The sequence below is a fragment of the Erinaceus europaeus genome, chromosome 16, assembly GCF_950295315.1.
Source record: "Erinaceus europaeus chromosome 16, mEriEur2.1, whole genome shotgun sequence".
NCBI lineage: Eukaryota > Metazoa > Chordata > Mammalia > Eulipotyphla > Erinaceidae > Erinaceus > Erinaceus europaeus.
The window spans coordinates 22,041,301-22,061,804 of record NC_080177.1 but is presented as its reverse complement, the minus strand read 5'-3'; the positions used below and the strand labels follow the sequence as shown (position 1 = coordinate 22,061,804).

The 20,504-nt window shown below is 42.1% G+C and overlaps 2 protein-coding genes across 13 annotated transcripts in view; one reads left to right on the top strand and one right to left on the bottom strand.

Moving 5' to 3' along the window:
* The window catches only part of HMG20A (high mobility group 20A), a 77,892-nt gene extending 59,850 nt beyond the window's left edge, over positions 1–18,042 (bottom strand). For 2 of the 5 annotated variants that reach the window (XM_060174723.1, XM_060174722.1), the window contains exons 1-2: positions 17,951–18,039; positions 13,086–13,219 (exon numbers count right to left, since the gene is read on the bottom strand). In XM_060174723.1, coding sequence (XP_060030706.1) covers positions 13,086–13,219; positions 17,951–17,962 — 146 coding nt within the window. In that variant the 5' untranslated portion in view covers positions 17,963–18,039. Of the gene's footprint in view, positions 1–13,085; positions 13,220–17,737 lie in introns of all 5 variants that reach the window. The other 3 variants (XM_060174725.1, XM_060174724.1, XM_016189428.2) reach the window with 3 other exon arrangements.
* A 417-nt stretch (positions 18,043–18,459) lies between these two features.
* PEAK1 (pseudopodium enriched atypical kinase 1) overlaps positions 18,460–20,504 on the top strand; it is a 303,174-nt gene continuing 301,129 nt past the window's right edge. For 6 of the 8 annotated variants that reach the window (XM_060174717.1, XM_007525762.3, XM_060174716.1 and 3 more), the window contains exon 1: positions 18,463–18,717. The gene's annotated coding sequence lies outside the window, so the exon portion shown is untranslated. Of the gene's footprint in view, positions 18,718–20,504 lie in introns of all 8 variants that reach the window. The other 2 variants (XM_060174721.1, XM_060174720.1) reach the window with 2 other exon arrangements.

The following is a 20,504-nucleotide window of genomic DNA, read 5'->3' as shown; positions in this document are numbered from 1 at the left end:
ATAATTCTACTGTTAACGCTTTCCCTTTAGAAATTTGGCTTAAATGAAAAAGCTCATTACCACAATATTTTTTTTTTTCCCACAGAAGTATCTTCTCTGGAGGAATTTAGCCTTTTTACAAAGTCTTTCCAAATAGCTAATTTGGCTCTGAGTATTTAGTGACATAAGAACATTTTAAGTGGGGGGGGGGTTGGGCGGTAGCGCGGGTTAGGTGCACGTGGTGCAAAGCACAAGGACACGCATAAGGACCCCGGTTGTAGCCCCCGGCTCCCCACCTGCAGGGGAGTGGCTTCACAGGCGGTGAAGCAGGTCTGCAGGTGTCTTATCTTTCCCCCTCTCTCCATTTCTCTCTGTCCTATCCAACAACGAACAACATCAACAACAAGAACCGCAACAAGGCTACAACAATAAGGGCAACAAAAGGAGAAAAAAATGGCCTCCAGGAGCAGTGGATTCATGATGCAGGCACTGAACCCCAGCAATAACCCTGGAGGCAAAAAAAAAAAAAAGAACATTTAAGTGACAAAACTGAAATGAAAAAAGTCAAGATGTACCAATATAAGTCATGAGAGGGGGAAAAAGCACAATTAAAATGTTCTACAACAAATTTACTAACAATTTGGGGGATGGGGTAGGCTCAAAAGCACCTCAAATTTCTTAGTTAAGAAATTTACTTATTTACCTGTTTACGAGAGACACCCCATTCACCCCCCACCCCCCAATACTGCTCAGCTCTGATAGAAGTGACATTGGGGATTGAGCCTGAGGACTCAGGCATGCAAGTCCCATACACTAATGCAGAACTATCGCCCTACCTCAGATTTCAAGTGGTAGCGCATTTGTTACATAAACTAAAAGCTGGCCTCCAGGAGGTGGCTCAACAGGTGGAGTGCATGTGTCAGGCCCTGGGGTCAATTCCCAGGACAGCATGACAGCACCAACGGAATCCCATGTGTGGTGGAGTGGTGCTTTGGTGATTCTCCTTCACTCCTACTCTCTTCCTACCACTTCAATATAGAGTAATAATTGGTGTTCAGAAGGTCCTGGCTCACTCCCTCACACTGTAAGCAAACACAAGCCACAGGGAGGCATAAAGAGGCACTAAGAAGAGTTCTGAACTGAAGTCAGAAAAGTCTGATTCTGAGTTCAGGCTATGCCACCAATTAGTGTGTCTTCTCAGGTCACCAAACTGCTCTAGCCCAAGCTTCTTCATTTGCTAGTGAAGGATAAAATCAATTCTCAATTTCTTTAGTTGTCAGACCATGACAGAACCACCGTGGTATAGTACATTAAGTCAAATGGCATAAACTAGCAACCTTTCTATATGCCAGGAGAAAATAACAATATATTAAAAATTCAACATAAAAGCATAAACATAGACATGTATATACACACAAAAAGTCCTATAAGTACAATATGCATTTATGAATTATCCTGTTAGTTTTATTTTGATTCCTCTTTTGGTATGCCAGAGGCAACTCACACCTACAATGTATAAAATACAAATGGTAGCTTTTCCTCAAAATCCATTCCATCTCCCATGTTCTACATGTCACTAAACACATGCACGTTCTCTTCAGCATTTGCCCTGCACACCCCACTACAGCCAATCCCTTACCAAGCCCAATCAATCCTCCCCACTTTTACATTCCTATTTAATTTCTGTACAAGACTTTATTTTTCTTGACTTGATTACTGTAAAGCAGAGGTGGGAAATCTCTGGCTCCATTTAGCCTGGTCCTGCAAAGGCAACTGGAGCTTTTTTCATAGCATTAAATTGCTAATTTTTAAGTTCACAATTTTGTGCAACCTGTGAATGATGCTATAAATATCCAAATGGTCCTTGGCAGAAAAAAAGGTTCCCAACCTGTAGGAGTCTAAGGTCTCCTACTTGGCCTTCCTGTAGCCAGACAATCTGTTTCTTCAGAGCTGCCAGTGATAATCTGAAAACACAAATCTAATTGTGCAATATTTTTGTCCAACTCCATGTTAGCAATCATACTCAAACAAAAACTACAATAGTTGTCGGCCCCTAGGAGCATGCCTAAAGTGGACTTCTTAGCTTCTTTCCACCCTAAGATCCCTAATTCTCATCTGCTCTGTTTCTACTTTTTGGTTTCTGTTCATTAATCATTTTGTCTCGCTCTATATCTTGGCAACTTTCAGCCACTAAATTTCAGCAGAAGCTATCATGATTTCATCCTGACTTCCCTGGGCAGACAACCTCATCAGTATGTCCTAGAACTTCACCTCTCTAAACCCTACCAAACCAGGGAAAGATAGAAACAGGCTGGGGGTATGGATTGACCTGCCAATACTCATGTCTGGCAGAGAAGCAATTATAGAAGCCAGAACACCCACATTCTGCACCCCCAAAATAATTATGATCTATACTCACAGTGGAGGATAAATGATAGGGGGAAGATGTCCAGAGGGCTCTAAACTCCAATGCTATCAGGACTCAGAAAGAGAAAAGGAAAAAAGGAGGAACATTTGGATGTGGCGCCATATGTTGTTTTATCCGGGACGACCAGAGACACACGGCTGGGCTGAGAATGCAGTTTAATCTTTATTCACGAACGGGCAAATCACCACACCATGTGCTTTTCTCCATCATCCTCTTTCCACTGCTGCTGCTGGGACTCTGCCCGTCCTTAGCATAGGGGGCGGGGAGAAAGGGGGGGCATGAAACTAGCAAGGGGCAAACCAATTCTTCTCAGAGGGGGGGGGAAGGGAACATACCAACAGTAGTAAATAGGTGTATGTGTGACTTGAAAAGGAAGAGAAGATGGGACTATAGGAAAAAAAAGGGAGGGGGGGCAAATACAAGTAGATAATTATAGAAATAATAGTTAACCCATATCTGCAACCTTAAGAGAATGCTGTAGCTTACAGTGGAGGGATTGGGGATTCAGAACTCTGGTGCTGGGAATGGTGTGGAGTTGTACCTCTGTTATCTTGCTACTTTATAAATCAATATTAAATCACTAACTAAATTAAATTTAAAAAAGGAAGGAAGGGAAGGCAGGACCATAGAAAAGTGAACAAATACATATAAATATAGTTTATATGTATTTAGAATATAGAAATAATAGTAGTCAACCTATATCTGTGACCTTGGGAGAACTGCAGTTTCCAATGGAGTGAATGGGGACACAGAACTCTGGTGGTGGGAATGGTGTGGAATTACACCCCTGTTATCTCATACTTTTGTAAATCAATATTAAATCACTAATAAAATAAAAAAAAATTAAAAAGACCAAATAAATCTAATTGTGCACACCATTCCCTTATTTAAAATTGTCCAAAAGACACTTTATAGTCCTCAAATGCCTTTAATTCTTTTTATTTTTAAGCTTGTTTACTTGAAATTGTGCTGGGTTTGAAAGTTTAAAGGCTGAATATTTAATCATTAGGGTCTTATTTTACCATTAGGAAAATCAGTAAGACATGGTTCTATTCTAGCAAATGACCATCTTTACACACGTTTTGGAAGTCAGGAAAAGGAATTTTGACATGTTAAATGAAATTGGATGGGGTGTGTGTGCACGCAGCATAATGGTTATGCAACAGACTCTCATGCCCAAGACTCTGAAGTGAGAGGTTCAATCTCCCACATCATCATAAGCCTGAGGTGAGTAATGTTCTGGAAATAAATAAAAAAAATGAAATAGGACCTGAAAAGCTTAAATTGAAAGCAATATATTCGAAACAAAAATCTCTGGCTGGGAGGTGGCTCAGTTTGCCTGTATGAGGCCCCAGGCACCATTCCAGGCACTGCACATGACTGTGTGGAACTGTTTTCTCTCTCTACCTGAAATAAGCAAATAATCCTCACAAACTCTCAAAACCCCACGTTTTTTTTTACATTTAATTAACATCTTTGTTCCCTCTGTTTGTCCTTGTATAAAACATCTGACAAATTATCTTTTGGCTGGAGCAATATTCAGCTGGCTTGCTAAGTAGACTTGAATAGAGTTGATAAACACATGGTAAAACTTCATAGCTCTGACCTTTCTAAGTAAATAAAAGGACGGTGATCTATATAAAATAGTTTATGTCCAGAAAAACATAATCATTAAGAAAAGAAATGAAATGAATGAGTATTGTAAAACTGAAAGCTATAGTTATATGACTGATGATGGCGTTTACTCTTAGTTTTCTAACTAGAAAGATGCCTTTCAACCATATCATATTTAAATACATGGTCTAGGTCTTCAAATTAACAGGTTACCAGGTAATTTCTAGTCTCTTCCATAACCCCTCCAATTACAGTATTTGTGCTCTTTTCTGTTAATACATTTCTGTTGCAATCAACTCTAAAACCTCTTGGGGGTGAGTGCCATTCAGACTCATTACAGGTACATTAGCAAGCTAGGTAGGAGAAGCTGTTAAACCAACAGAGATTCCCAGGATGCCAGTTAAATTTCAATCTCCCTTCCAGGCTCCCCAAACATGTCAGCACTACTATGCTAAAGTAGGTTATAACTTTTGAGGGATGTGATCTGTTTGAAAGACAAAGAGTACAGAGCAGACAATTATAGGTCACAGCAAAGTAAGCTCAGGGCTGTAGCTACATTTTCTAAAATTATGCATATTTATTCAGTATTGAAACAGTAAGCATGAAACCCAGCTAAGAGATGAATGCACCAGGTTAAACACATGTCTTCCCTACCATGTAAGAGGGTATAATAAAACCAAAAATCAAAATGAAGTACTTATGAAAATAAAAAAAAGTCCTCATAGTCATTATATTAAACTCACTGCTACCTAAGACAGTTCATAAAATAATGCTCTGCTGAACTAAATCCACTTATTCTATTTGAAAAATGATATTCTGAATTTCAAAGTCTTTGAACTCAAGTCTCCTATTGGCTGATGACTTACTCCTAACTAACAGAACTGTGTCTTTGTCAGGTAAGAAAGATCACTGGCTAGGCATTTTCTAGTTTTTAACGACAACAATACAGTTATACTAATTCATCCTTCATGTTCCACCTGGGCCCCTTCGAGCAATCATCTTCATCTACAGGCCAACATTTAAAGGTTAAGATGTCAAGAGAGATCAAGTCCAGTCCTATGTACAGAATTATTATTACTATTATTTTAAGTGGTAGACACTAACCTAAAACAAAAACTGAGTTGTAATTTCTAGTGTGATAAGGTACAACTCTGGCTGGTGACCCAGGTATAAAAGGAAAAGACTGTGAATATACACTGACTGTTTACCCATGAGAGTGCTAATAGAACTGTTAGACAATTAAGAGACAGAAGAGGAGGCCTGGCAGTGACACAGCCAATTAAGTGTACACAGTATTATGCATAAGGACCCACTCAAGGACCTGGGTTTGAGCCTCTTCTCCTCACTGCAGCGGGACGCTTCATGAGTGGTGAAACAGGCCTGCAGGTGTTTCTTTTTCTCTCTCCCTCTCTTCCCCATCCATTGCAATTTCTCTCTACCCTACTGAATAAAATAAGACAGGAGTGGCGGATTCATATTGCAGGCACTGAGCCCCCAGCAATAATCCTGAAGTTAAAAAAAAAAGTAAAAAAGAAAGAAGAAAAGCTAGAAGCATATTGCTAAAGCTAGAAGAGTATTGCTAACCCAAGGCTTTCTTGATACAATAAATGAAAAGTACCTACTATTCTCAGTATCATATATTGCTTTGTGATAAAAGTTAGAAGAAATCTGCCAACTGGAATTCTGTAAGTTTGTTTTGCTAGGAATTAAATAGCTAGCAGCTGACACTGTCTTCCTGACAAAATAAAGCTGCTCTATCTGAATTCTACTTATTCAGTATGGTCCTTAACATTGGCCACTAACTTGAGAAGACTGTTTCTACATATGGCAGAATTCTAAACATTAAAATCTCCCCATGCAGTCTCAGAAACATGATATACCATATTTGTAAATGACTACAAAAGGAAGAACTTTATATATTTTTTCACTAGTGCTAGCATCAGTAATCTACATTTAAAAAGCTACTCCCCCCCCCCCCAAAAGAGCCTATGGTAGCAATCATAGGATTATGAAATTCAGAAATGTTATTTAGTCATACTTGGCAGGATACATTTATAAACTTGAGTTCCCAATTTCATTGACCTGGGGGTAGTTATGAATGTTGTAAGTCTGCAAAGTTTAATAAACAGATGATTTCACCAAGAGGACTAATAATTTTACTAAATGCTGAATAAATGATGATGATGATGCCAGAAACCCGGTCTTTTCCACACCCTGAAATTCCCATTGTTTTCTTGTTCGACTCTCCTGTCTTCAGAATGGCCTCCAACCTGCTAATGTGCGTAAATAAACACCAGGCATGCATTTCTGGGTCAGGGAAGAATTCTAAGCCATTATGGTATCTGGACTTCAGAATGAAATGAGAATTTATTTGTTCTAAAACTGGAAGTATATGGGTCTATTTTCAAGGCTTTGAGAAATGCTAGTGGCCCGAAAGCTCTCTTGACTTGTCAGACTTAGAAATTTCTATTAAACATATAATTAAACATCTTATTTTTCTAAAATTAGCTCAAGAGCAATTAAAACTTTAATTAAAAATGAAGTCTCAGATGAAGAGAATGGATACAAGCTCTCTATGAAAATGCAAAGTGGTAATATCAATTTATAAAAGCTCTGGACATCTTATAAAGAATATATGGACCTACTGTGTTGTGCAACATGGGCCTTTTTGCCTTGCTGAGATAAAGGAATCACCACAAGCTACACCTCACACTACAGTGGTGGTAGCATTATGGCATAATCATCTGACTGGTGAGATAACAGTATTTAGACAAACAATACTGCCAGTCTTGGTAGTATGCAAATACAATCGGGCCAATTTTCCTTTGTAGGGCTCTAATGTGGGGGCGGGGGTAGTGGTGGTAAAGAAATGGAATTCCAAAACAGAAAATACATTGCTTAGCCAAGACTGCCACTGAGAACACTTGTCTCGAGTTTTCAAGAGCTCCAATCTAAGAGATGTGGTCAGGCATATTCCTCTGTGGGGGCTTAGATAAATCCTGCCAGCAACCGGCAGTTTAGCTTAGCACATGAAATATACATCACTGCGACAACTGGCTAATCATCAGGAGCTGTCTCCAGGCATTACAAAGACTGGTCCCTTCCTCTGAGAGCAATTTTAAAGGGATAAAGGACTAAACTATAAGAAACAAATAATTCTTCCGTGCTTTTAGGGCAAAGGACAAATCTATGAAATGGTTCCCGACCTCCAGTTTAACTTAAGGTGGCACACCACATCTTCTTATTCCTCACATGCTGACTAGACACGTAATGGGTACCAGTCACTTAGTAAAGGCGACAGAAGTGCAATGGCGAACAGTTTCCTCAAAATTATCATCTGGGGAGCTGGGTGGTGGTGCACATGGTAGAGCATATATATTACCATGCCCAAGGACCTGGGTTCAAGCCCCTGGTCCCCACCTGCAGGGGAAAGCTTCACAAACAGTGAAGCAGTGCTGCAGGTTTCTCTCTCTCAATTTCTATAAGAAATAAAATAAAAATATTTTAAAAAATTAAAAATATGGTCTGAGTAGTCAGAAGATAGTTCATCTGGTGAGGTGTGTGCCTTGCTATGCACACAGGGCCTGGGAGTGAGCCCTGGCACCACGTGGGGGAAAGAAAGTTGTCCTGGGAGCAGTGAAACTGAGCAAATGGGAGGTCCTAGTTTCCCTAACCCCTCAAAAATTTTTTTTTAAAATTTGAGGTGAAAGACACAGCCAGTATAGTAATAGGATTTTTTTAATTGTGAAAAATGCTTTAAGAAAAGAACATTGCAGAACACTGGGCAAGTGTCATGTATCCATGAGGTTCCTTTAAAAAAGTAAAATGGGGGGGGGGAGTAGGTAACATAATGGTTTTGCAGAGACTCTCATGCCTGAGGCTATGAAGTCCCAGGTTCAATCTCCTGCCCCACCATAAACCAGAGTTGAGCAGTGCTCTGGTCAAAAAACAAAAAAACAAAACAAAACAAACCAGTAAAATGAGAGCTGAATTTGGGGGGGGTCAGGCGGTAGCACAGTGGGTTAAACATACATAGTGCGAAGTACAAGTACCAGCTCAAGGATCCCGGTTTAAGCCCCAGCTCCCCACATGCGGGGGATGGGGGGTTTGCTTCATGGGCAGTGAAGCAGGCCTGCAGGTGTCTATCTTTCTCTCCTTCTCTCTGTCTTCCCCTCTCTCTCCATTTCTCTCTGTCCTATCCAACAACAACAACAACAACAACAACAACAAAGGAAACAAAATTAAAAAAAGGAAAAAAAAAAAAAAGGCCTCCAGGAGCAGTGGATTTGTAGTGCAGGTACCAAGGCCCAGCGATTACTCTGGAGGCAAAAAAAAAAAAAAGAGAGCTGAATGAATGCTAAATATTAGCAGATACACTATTAGCTGATGGACAGGAGACATAGAAGCAGAAGTGAGTGGTGACAATGAGTATCTGAAGAATTCTGGTGGTGAGTTCACAGTGGAACCACATCTCTGTAATCTTACAGTCTTACAAACCACTACTAAATCACAAATAGACATTTAAATAAAAGGCATATCAGAATAAGAGAATAGATAAACCCATCTATTACTGAGAATAACAATGTATAAGATATCAATGTTTTATGATATGGAAGCTTTTTGTAATAAAAACTCTTTTGGTAAATCTTCTATTTTTTCATTTCCAGAACTTTCAAAAATATATTTTGTATCCCTAGTAAAATGTCCCATCTTGACATCACTCCTTCCCTTCTTCCCAACCTCAGGACTCACATATGCAGAACATGTACTCAATCACTGAGCCACAGCTCTGATTATCAAAATGAAAAGCAACCTACTATATGAGGAATATCGGCACACTGCACAACCAATATGGGGCTAATCTCCAAAAAATAGATATAGAAAATATAAAACTCAACAACGAAAACAACTGAGTAATTCCTAAGACATACGGATGGACAAAATATATATGAAAAGACAGTCATCATCACATGCTATTAGGCCAATTTTAATAAAAACTATAGTGAGTAACACATTACACTTGTGGGAATGGCGATTATTAAAATGAGAGGAAAGACGCACTGGTAAGGATGCCAAGAAAAGAGAACTCTCACAAACTGTTGATTTGCATGTAAACTGAGATTCCTCAAATAACTGACAGAAATAGCATTCGATCCTGCTATTCCACTTTTGAGTATCGATAAGAACACAAAAGCATGAATTCAAAAACACACATGCATTCCTGTGTTCACTATAACATCATTTACAATAGTCAAGCTAAGTGACCACCAGTAAGTAAGTGGGTGAAGGCATAGTGTGCACCCCACACATTGGAACACTAGTCAACTAAGGGGGGTGGTGGGGGGAAAGAACCCGCCACTTATGACCATATAGGCGGAACCTGATTAGCTAAAGATAACTATTGGATGATTTTACTTGTGGGGGGGGGGGGGAAGAAAGGAAGAAAATCAACAACAATAACAACAATGTCAGCCTTCAGAGACAGAAAACAGATTAGTGGCTACCAGAGGGGAAGAAGGCAAAGGAGATTCAGTAGTATGGCAGTGGGAGGAAACTGGCATTTTGACACAGTATATACACGTTGAATTTTAATGCTATGTTATAAATAAATGCTACCTAAGAAAACTTATTTTATGGGGCCAGGCAGTAGCACGTCTGGTTAAACACACACATGACCAGATTCAAGCCCCTAGTCCCCACCTCCAGGGCAAAGCTTCACAATGGTGAAGCAGGGTTGTAGGTATCTCTGTTTCTTTTCCTCCCCCTCTCCCTTTCCTGCTCAATTTCTTTCTGTCTCTAGCCAATAATAAGTAAATAAAACATTTTAAAAAGATACGAAAGCTTACTTTAAAATAGTGGCATTTCTTACTTCAATAGTTTAAAAGTCTCTGCTAACTACTTTGCTATGTCCATAACTGTTTGTTTGTCCAAGTTCAGTTTTCAGATTTATCTCCCAGCTTCCATCAGCCTCCTGTAAATTTCAGTATTGATACTTCAGTAGCATGAAGTGTGAGCACAGGTTTGAGAGACATACAAATCCTGTCTACCATGTACTGGTGATGTTGCTTGGATAGCAAGTGACCGTGCCTTTCTAAAGGCTCAATGTTCTCATATGTAAAATGAAGTTACTCAATATCTATAACACCCAACTTATTAGGATTAAGTTAGTCAAGTGGGAATAAGAATTGTGATTCAATGTGGTTTAAATGTGAATACCACTTAGAAAACAAGAACAACATGAAATAAAAGTAATTGAATGGACTCAGTTAGAGGTTGGCTTATTTCTAGGGTCCTTAAAAATGCATTTAATTAAAGAAGTCATTACAGGTGGGGGAGCAAATATAAAGCTTTTGAATACCTTCATATGCCAAATGAAAGAAGCTTGTTCATGGATTAGCAATGATTATCAAGTTAAAAGCAGTAATTGAAGTGAAGAATAATTTTATGCCTGTTCAATCAGACAAAAAGTTGGTGAAAATAGCATACTCACATATTGTCGGTGGCATGGAAAACCAGCACAAGTTTTCAGGTAGATAATATAGCCAGTGTATAGAAAACTGTGAAACGCAGCTACTCTTTTTTAAAATTTTTAAATCTTTATTTACTTATTATTGGACAGAGAGAACGAGAGAGAGAGGGAGAGAGAGGGAGGGAGGGAGGGAGAGACACCTGCAGCCCTGCTTCACCATTCGTGAAGCTTTCCCCCTGCAGGTGGAGGCCAGGGGCTTGAAGCGCCACCACCTGCTTCCTACAGATACTCTTAAAACCAATAATTCTCTTCATAACATTTTACCCTGAGAAAATAATTCAAATGTGGAAAACTAGTATAGTTGTTTTTATTTTTCTTATTTATTTATTTACCAGAGCACTGCTCAGCTCTGGCTTATGGTGATGTGGGGGGATTAAACCTATTTGGAGCCCCAGGCATGAGAGTCTCTTTGCATAACCACTTCTGCTATTTCCCCACCCCTATTTAAATTCTTATAAATGTCAAAACAACACATGATCTAAGTGAGCTATTTCACCAGCCTGAAAACATATCATTTTATTCAGTGGTGCCTGGACTATAAAAGGTACTCAAATTTCTCTGCAAATAAGTATCTTTATTTGTGACATCTCCAAACCACTGCTCTCGGTTCCTTCCTACAGATTTATCCATTTTCAACATACCGGGTTCATTTTAGAATACATTCACAGACCTTTTTTTTCTCTAGTCTCTGTTCTTCCCTTTTCTCCAGTAATTCCACTTCAGATCACCGTGGGATTTCCTTACAATACTTTCACCCTCTGAAGTCAGCTGATTTTCTCCCCAAAACCAAGTCGACTATATACTATATTCTTTGCATAATCAAAATGAAATTTGAAGCTTCCTTCAAGATCCAAAAGTGTCTATCTGTTAATGCCCTACTAAACTAACCTTTTACCTCACTGCTTATTTCATTTAGAAAAACAGATATCTGGGAATATTTATCCTCACCTGATCCTGAACACTTTTGGCCCTGTAGCTCTAGGATCTAAGGAAGAATTATCATTCTCTTTGCCTTCGTATCTCTTGATTCTATTTTCGGTCATTACCAGAGCTTCACTGTTCTCAGCTGACTTTTTTAGAGAGAAACTGACACAGAGAGGTAGAGAGAGAGGGAAAGAAACAACCCCACACATCAAAGCAGCACACTATCCAAATGAACTACTGTCAGTCAATGTAGTTAAATATTAAGGTTGTGGGAGTCGGGCTGTAGCGCAGCAGGTTAAGCGCAGGTGGCGCAAAGCACAAGGACCAGTATAAGGATCACGGTTCAAGCCCTGGCTCCCCACCTGCAGGGGAGTGGCTTCACAGGCGGTGAAGCAGGTCTGCAGGTGTCTATCTTTCTCTCCCCCTCTCTGTCTTCCCCTCCTCTCTCTGTTTCTCTCTGTCCTATCCAACGACAACAACAATAATAACTACAACAATAAAACAACAAGGGCAACAAAAGGGAATAAATAAATAAAATAAAATATTTAAAAAAAATATTAAGGTTGTGCCACTAGTATCAATATCTAATTCTAGAACATTTGAGTATCCTCAGAAGAAACTTCATACTTAGCAGTAGTCACTGTCCATCCTCAAGCAGCCTGCAAGATCCTTTTTGTCTCTATGAACTGCCCATTCTATACTTCATATTAGTGGAATCATACACTGTGTAGCCTTCTCTGTCTCGCTTCATTCACGTTAGTGTAGTATTTTCAGGAAGCATCCATGTTATAGACTATATCACCACTTCATTTTTATTGGTGAGTAATATTCCACTGTATTACTGTCCTACCTTTGGTTTATCCATTGTTCAAATGATGAACATTAGTGTCTCACTCTGTGTGTGATTGTTGTTTGTTTTGTTTTTAGGAGTACAGTGTTATAGACATTCATGTAATAAAAGTTTTTGTGTAAACACATTTTCAACTTTTTTAAAGATATGTAACTAGGAGTGGAATTCCAAGTTAAGGATCTCTTCTTATCTCAATCTACCCGTTTATGAGTTCAGATATTTTGGGCTACCTTGCAATGCAAACAGCTCTTACTGACCTCCCTAACCTAGATTCACTCAATGCAGGCAGATGTCAGAAACTACATATACTCATTACAACAGAATTCTCTCAATTAAGTTGAGAGCAGAAATCAGTTTACAGAGTCCTGAGCATATAGAAGTTGTTTAAATTATGCTCACAACCTAAGATGCTTACTTGACTCATCCACTCTCTAGTGAGGCAGACATCTGAGTGTCTACTATATGCTGGTCACTGTGTTTAATGCTGGATTGTCAATAATGGGTAGAAGTTATTGATCAGCTCCATTATATTGAACATATTCCTAACTGCCAATTTAACTCCACAGATATTTACTGAATACTTATGTGAATGGCACTGTGCAGGCAGATAGTAACGAATGACAGCAGCAGCACCAGGTACTTGATGCCCCAAGAACACTATAAAACGTTGTGGAGGGTCAGTGGATAGAGTATGACTGACTAGGAGAATGGAGAGAAGACAGACATCAAAAAATACTTCTTGGGTCTGGGAGAAAGCTCACCTGATGAGGCGCCTGCTTTGGCATGTGCGAAGTCTCAGGTTTGAGTCCTGGTCCTCTACAGGAACACCAATGGCAATAGGGGAAGCTCTGAGGATGCTGTGGTATCTCTCTCCCTCTCTACTGTCTCTCTTTACCTGAAGTAAAGAGAAAAAAAAGTCACCCAGAAGTGGTGGAATCGCACATGTACAAGGTTCTAGCCCAGCAAAAAGCAAAATAAAAACTTCCTGTAGTTGAAGGTGTTTTTTTGAGAAAGAATTTGGCATTCTGACAGAAAGGAATTCCTAGGGAGTGAGAATGTGCTTCAGGTGGAGGATGGCATGAACAAAGACAGAAAAGCTAGATATAGCTCAGGACTTCTGTTCAGAGGCTAATTCAGTTAAAGCATATGTACGAGAGTAGTGAACAAAAGGATCGTGACCATTAGACTTGGGATTTAAACAAGTTTAGAAGAATGGTTCAAAAGTTTTCCTATAGCAACTCAAATAACTTTAGTAATTCCTTAACTTTCTCTTGAGACTGTTCTAGTATGTATTTTCTAAAGTATGGAAACTAATATGTTTTCTCATAAGGATCAAAAAAGTAAAACATAGCCACAAAGTGAGCAAGCTGAGAGGGGAAAGCAGAATTTCAACAATCCTGTACCACCATGTTTTGGGGTCTATGTAAGGCATAAAAACAGACACATAAACAAATACTAATAGCCAGGAAAGCAGAAACAAGATTGGTGGGTAAAATTATAGCATTAATTCTTCTTCTTCTTTTTTTTAAAAATTACCACCAGGGTTATTGCTGGCACTTAATGGCTGCGCAATGAATCCACTATGGCTCCTGATGGCCATTTCTCACCATCTTTTTTTCTTTGACAGGACAAGAAGAGATCAAGAGGGGAGGACAAGACAGAGGGAGCAACAGACACCTTTACTGCTTGTGCAACTTCACCCCCTGCAGGTGGGGAGTAGGGGCTTGAATTCTGATCTTTGCATAGGGTAATATTCACCCAACCACTTAAGTAGGTGCACCACCACCAAGGCCCCTAAATTATTAGCAGTACACTCTGACAGATGATTTACATATTAACACCAAACTTCACTGAGGCTTAGGTTTATAGCAATTAAGGCTTAAAGAGGTCAAATAAGGGGCTCAAGGTTAACAAGTTAGTACAATGAGACACCAGTTTTGCACTCAACCTGTCTGATCCCATATGTTCTCCAAGCCAATCTGTTACTATCATGGAGGGAAGAACAGTTGAATCCAGATGATGTGTCAGTGTAAAGTATAGAATATTTAACACATGAAGTTTGTATAGTTGTGAGAAAATTAGGTTGAGATATGCAAAACTGGATTTAGAATGGTTTAGAGATAAAAAAAAAAAAAACAAGAAAAGTAAATCCAGTGTGAGTACTGATCACAGTGTAGAATTCATTGGGAATACTAAGAGAGCTAAATCCCAGTTTTAATTTGGAAATCGAAGAGTAAACTTCATTATAGTTAGCTGCCTGTACACTAGTGTGCTCCATATGTCTTGAATGTATGGCTATCCAACAAACTCATGTTGAAATATAAAAGGTCACACAAGGGGTATTTTCATTTAAATATCCTCAAAAGCCCTGAAAGACAGCAGAGTAGAAAGTTGAAAAACCCATTCTTGTGTCAGGGTAATTCCATAGCAAAACCAAGCAGTTACTAAAACATAAAGATAGGGGCCTGGGTGGTGGCGCACCTAGCCAAGTGCTAAAACACAAATATACAAACAAAAGCACTAGTTGTAAAAATGCATGGTTCTACAAAGAAAGAAAGTCAAAAGGATGAAGGCACTGTTGCATTATATATAGCACTTTGTAGATAATTAGTGAAATGGACTCCAGAATTCTGATCTACTGTTTTAATATTTCAAACTGTTGGCAATAGAGTATCCAATGACTGCTTTTGGAAAAAGAAAATGGCTACTCTGCACAACGCCCCATTTCTTTACTATATGCAGTGAGTGATGGGATGAAAACCTTAAAATCATGGACTCAAGTAATGGAGTGCATAAGTATTCTTCTAATTTAGACAGTAGTTTCTAGAGGAAGATGTTTAGAATGACAATGCGCATTAGGGGGAACAAGTCGGTTCAAGTTTGGCGAGTCTCTCCACTTGCTTTCATGGAGAATAAAAGCAGCTTCAATGGACTTACCTTCTATTTTTCACAAGCTTTCTTAATATTTCTCTTATGATGGAACCAATGAATAACTGTCACTTATCACAAAACATCTCTTTTCAGATATGTGCTTTATATATTGCTTTCTTCTGAACAAACAGTTTTTCAAGCTGCTCAAATCTTTCAGTTGCAGCAATTTTTCTTATTTCTATAACACCGCCTTTCTTCCATCGACGAGCAGAAAGCCCAAGTCAATAAATGCCTCAGCCTTCCAAAGATAGCTAGCAAAAGGGAACATGCCCACTACTAACTCCATCAATATCTTAACTATCTTTCTCATCGTTTTCATTTAGTTCCACAACATTTACTTACTTCAATAATTCCTGATACTAGACTTTAATAGTTTAATTTGTCAGGGTGATCATATCATATTTTCTTCTACATCATATTAATATAAAAGAGAGTGAACGCTTTCTCTCTAATCAATTAAGGCTTGCTTGAGGCAGTCTACTACATATACCCAACCTATTAATAATAACATATTATTTTGTCTCACCTTTTCAACTACTTAAGTTTTGTATTTTTAAGAAAGCATACACACACACACACACACACACACACACACACACACACACCACAGACACATATATCCATCCTGTGAAATTTAGTTTAAAACACATACGTGTTTGTGTGTATATGTCCCCCAGTAGGGCACTGAACTCTCCTTCCCCTTGTACTCTCCTCCTCTCTTTCCCTTCATGTAAAACACATTTTCTAATATAATCTAAACCACACAGCTTTTTAAAAAAGAGTAAAAGAGTTGTTTTTCTTTTCTTTTTTAGAGCAAATCTTCAGAATAGATTTGGTAACAATCCCAAAGGAAAAAGCATGTGGTCCGGGAGGTGGCGCAGTGGATAAAGCATTGGATTCTCAACCATGAGGTCCTGAGTTTGATCCCCAGCAGCACATGTACCAGAGTGATAGCTGGTTCTTTCTCTCCTCTTATCTTTCCCATGAATAAATAAATAAATAAATTCTTTAAAAAAAAAAAGGAAAAAGCATGTAGGTGTTATTAAGTCTTGCAAAAGCCACAGTTTAATTTGAACAGATATTTCACTGAACAGATAGTCTAAAATTAATAAAATTGTTGAGATTGTGTAGCCTCCAAATAGATTAATAGACTTAAGAGCAGAACATATGAAATCAAAATGGTATGTGCTTATTGTCCACTTATGCAGTGTCTCATAAAACACTGACCAGGTGAAAACCATAAAGTTATTTTATTTTTTCCCCCTACTTTCTTGTCCTTGTTGACCTTGTTGTTGTTATTGCTGTTGTTGGATAGAACAGAGAGAAATCGAGAGAGGAGAGGAAGACAGAGAGGAAGAGAGACACCTGCATACCTGCTTCACCGCCTGTGAAGCGACTCCTCTGCAGTTGGGGAACTGGGGACTCAAACTGGGATCTTTATGCTGATCCTTGCACTTGGCGCCATGTGAGCTTAACCTGCTGCGCTACCGTCCGGCCCCCTCGAAAGTTATTTTTTATTTGTCTTCAGTCCATTCTCAGACATTTTCCCCCTTAAAGGTCTAAGTTGACTCTCACCATGCCTTAAAACCACAAAGAATACATACCACCCCCACCATCCATAAATTACAAAGGGGAGAGCACTAAAGTATAACCTTCACAGGTGCATGTTACAGTAAGACTTTTTAAGGCTGAGAAAGCTGTTTGCAGGTATAAGGCCAAATTCTTAGCCTAAAACCAACAGATCTAAGAACTGAAGACAAACCCTACCAAGTTAGGTAACATCAAGTACTTGAGGACAAGAGGATGATACTTTCTAACCTAGGTAGGGTGAAAAGAATGCCTGAGAATCTTAAATATTGAGTCCTGTATTAAACCACCCCTTAAAAGCATAGCTAGCGCTCCAATGGCATGTCAAGACAGAAACAACACTCTAGATTGGTCAAGGTTGGACTTGATCAGGGAAGCAGAGGTGGGCAATGCATGAGTTACACAAGAAAGTATGCCTTCTTGTAGAAAGAATGTTAACAAGGGGTTTGCAATCTTTGAAGGAGTCAGAAAGATAATGGGGGGGGGGTGTGATTTCCAACTTGCAGGTGGGACACAAACTCACATGCATTTGCCCTGGAGGGTGATGACTTAGCACGAGTAGGTGGACTAAGCTAACTTTCTACATCACACACGATCCCACACCTTTGAGGTGCCAAAGGCACCCTGCATCACCTTGCCCTGCCCAGGCCCGCACAGGAAGTGGATTGACATCCCTCTACCCCGCAGCATCCTTCTATCCCACAGGAAGTGAGGGATGCAACCCCCACCCCCAGGACGGCCTGCCTCCCCTCCCCCAACCGGAAGTGCGGCGCCCCTACTCTGCCGGCCTCCAATTCAAACCAATAACCACCACAGCCAAAGAGAGATTAATCTTTCTGGGGGTTGAAGGCACCTCCAGCTGCGGCCACCCTCCCAGCTCAGCTTGCTTACTGACCTGCTGACGGTTGGGGCAAGCAGGAGCCTGGGGCCTAAAGAAAGTCTCTCGCAGAGGACAATTCCCCGAGCCCCTCTCAATCGCCTTCACGCTTCTCACACCGTAGGCTCACAGCTTGACAAGAAATTCCTCCGCAGTGCTTAGTTTTTTAGTTTTTTTCCCCACGTCTTTACCTAACCACTTGACCACCTTCCCCTAGATGACTCCTCCTACCTCGGGTAACATTTAAATTGATTCCGAAGAGGCGAGAAATGAGACATTATTCCTGATACCTTCAGATAAATGAAGGGATTACTTTGTTCACAGGCGGCGAAGGGCTACGTGATTACGCAAGGTGAGACTCCTTTACGCGGGGCTTTCTGGGAAATGTAGTCTTTTTTAATGTCAGAGCCTTTGAGACAGTACAGTGCATTGGACTCCTTGAAAACACAGACTCAGGACGCGACAGTGGGCTGACCTAGTGAGTCCTGGCACCCCGTGCGCCAGCCCTCCTTTCCCGGTCCCTCTGGATCTTCTCTGGACCCAATGTCCCTTCTCTCCAGCCCTAGGCAGTGACTGCCCCTCCCTCCGCTTTTGGCCACGCCCTCCTCAGCCAATCAGGGGCCAGCTCGGCCTCCGCCTCTGGAGGAAGGCACGCGAGAGGCGGGGCTTCGCGTGGCTCCTCCCGCGGGGCTGAAGTTAGGCCTGGGAGCGGGTCAGGGGCCCTCGTCGGTGAGCGCGCGTGTGCGCGCGCTCGCCGCTGAAGGATCGCGGCGGCGGAAGCGCGCGGAGGGGGTGACGCGCGGGGCGGGAGGGGGCGGACAGGCTGCTGGGCCGGGCGGACGGCGGGCCGCCGGGAGCGCGCGGTGGACTCGGCGGCGGCGGCGAGTAGTTAGTTGTTTAGTCAGTGTCAGTTGCTCGGCGGCGGCGGCCGCGGTCACCAGGAAGGGGACGGGACGGCCGGCGATGGTGGTCACCGCGGCGGCGTGTGCGCCTCTCAGGTAACGGCGGCAGGGCTGTCCGGTGACCCCTCCGTCCTCCTCCGCGGTTTGGGGGAGCGGGTCGCCGCGGGGTGAGAGCGCTGACCCAGGGGGATCGGGCGGGGTGGGGCGGCGCGGGGTCTGGGTGGCGCCGCCGCGGGGGCTCGGCGTCGGGGTCGTCCGGCCGCGTCGCGGGCTCCGCCGCCCGGGCCACCCCCGCGCTCGCCGCCCCTCGGGACCCGCCGGCGCCGCGCGCCCCCTCACGCCCCCCGGCCTTGGCGGCGGCCCGGAGCCCAGCGCCCCCCAGAGGAGGGAAAGTTGGGACCCGGCGGCTGGGAGGCGGCGGCCGCGGGGGAATGTGGAGCGAGGAGCCGCAGCCACTGGCGCTTGTCGCCGCGCGGGCATCTCGGCTGCGCCGCTCCGGGAGGCCCGCTGCGGGCTGGGCGGCGCGCCTGGACCCGACCCGCGGCCGCCTGCGAGCCCACGCCCGCCGGGGCTGCTCGGGCCCGGGGCTGCTGCGCGGGGCGGCGGGTCCGCCGGAGACTCCTTGGTTCCCGCAACTTTCCTACCCCCACCCTCCAGCCTGCGGTGGAGACTGAAGCCCCTCCCTGACCCCCACCCGTCTAGAGAGCGGCTTTCTTTTTTTTCCCTCCCCAATCCGGTGACTATGTTGAGAGCAGCAGAAAAGAAGAGCCCTCCCACCTTGAAATGCTACTTTCTTGCCATCTAGCTCCTCCACCCCCACCCCCTTATATCCAAGTTGAGGCATTTGAGTGCGGTAGGATGGAGTTCTTGGAAGGCTGGCGTGGAGGCGATAGTGACGGGCTAAAGGAAAACCATGATTTCATCTTTATGGGCCTTGTTAATAGGGAAAATCTTTCCTCCTTCTCCTTCTCCTTCTCCTTCTCCTCCTCCTCCTCCTCCTCCTCCTCCTCCTCCTCCTTCTCCTCCTTCTCCTCCTTCTCCTCCTTCTCCTTCTCCTCCTTCTCCTTCTTCTCCTCCTCCTCCTTCTTTCACCTTTGCCTCCCTGAAATGTGGGATCCTACGCTGAATTAAATAGTTGGGAGCTTACATAAAAGGCTATTTTTAGGTTTAGCTTTTTCACCTGGGTGATTGCCTTGAGGATTCCGTTCTTTGGGGCCTAGCTGCTGATTTTTGTTTCTCTACACATCTTTTTATTTCCTTCTTTCTTCCTTTTTTCTCTTCTTTCCTTGATAAACGAAATGATGCAGAAGTATGTGTAGTTAGAGAATAGGGTTCTCTGCAGCGTGGAAGTGAAGAGCGGGAATGACCCACAGGGGTAAAACTTTCCATGAGCAATCTTGGCTCCTTGCTTCTTGATGGCTTCTCTTGTAATCTCAGAGCGCTTCTGGGGAGCTCGATTCGCTGACTACCTTAATTACTTTTTGAAATGCCTGGCACTTCTTCTCTTTAGTGCCTCGTTTAGTAAACTGTAATGGCAGGTAGGGTACACTTTCTTGGCTTCAGAGATGGGAGCTGCAGCCTTGGTCCAGGAATGAACTGAACAATGGAAAGAGAATTCATGCCATTGCTAGTGAGTTTGGGCGATGACCAACTCACAAACTATGTGAAAAAACAAACATCCCTCCAGAGCTGTCAGAGGGGACGGGGGAAATATCTGATCATGTCTCTATTTTGGACTCTGAACATGACTAAATTATGTGTGTGTGTTTGGGGAGGGGCATGTGAGATTGCCTTCCTTTTTGCTTTTTGATATGTGACCTTTCTCTCCCATCTCTCTCCCCACCCCCTGCACCCCTTTATTTAGGGGTTGACTTTTTTTGCCT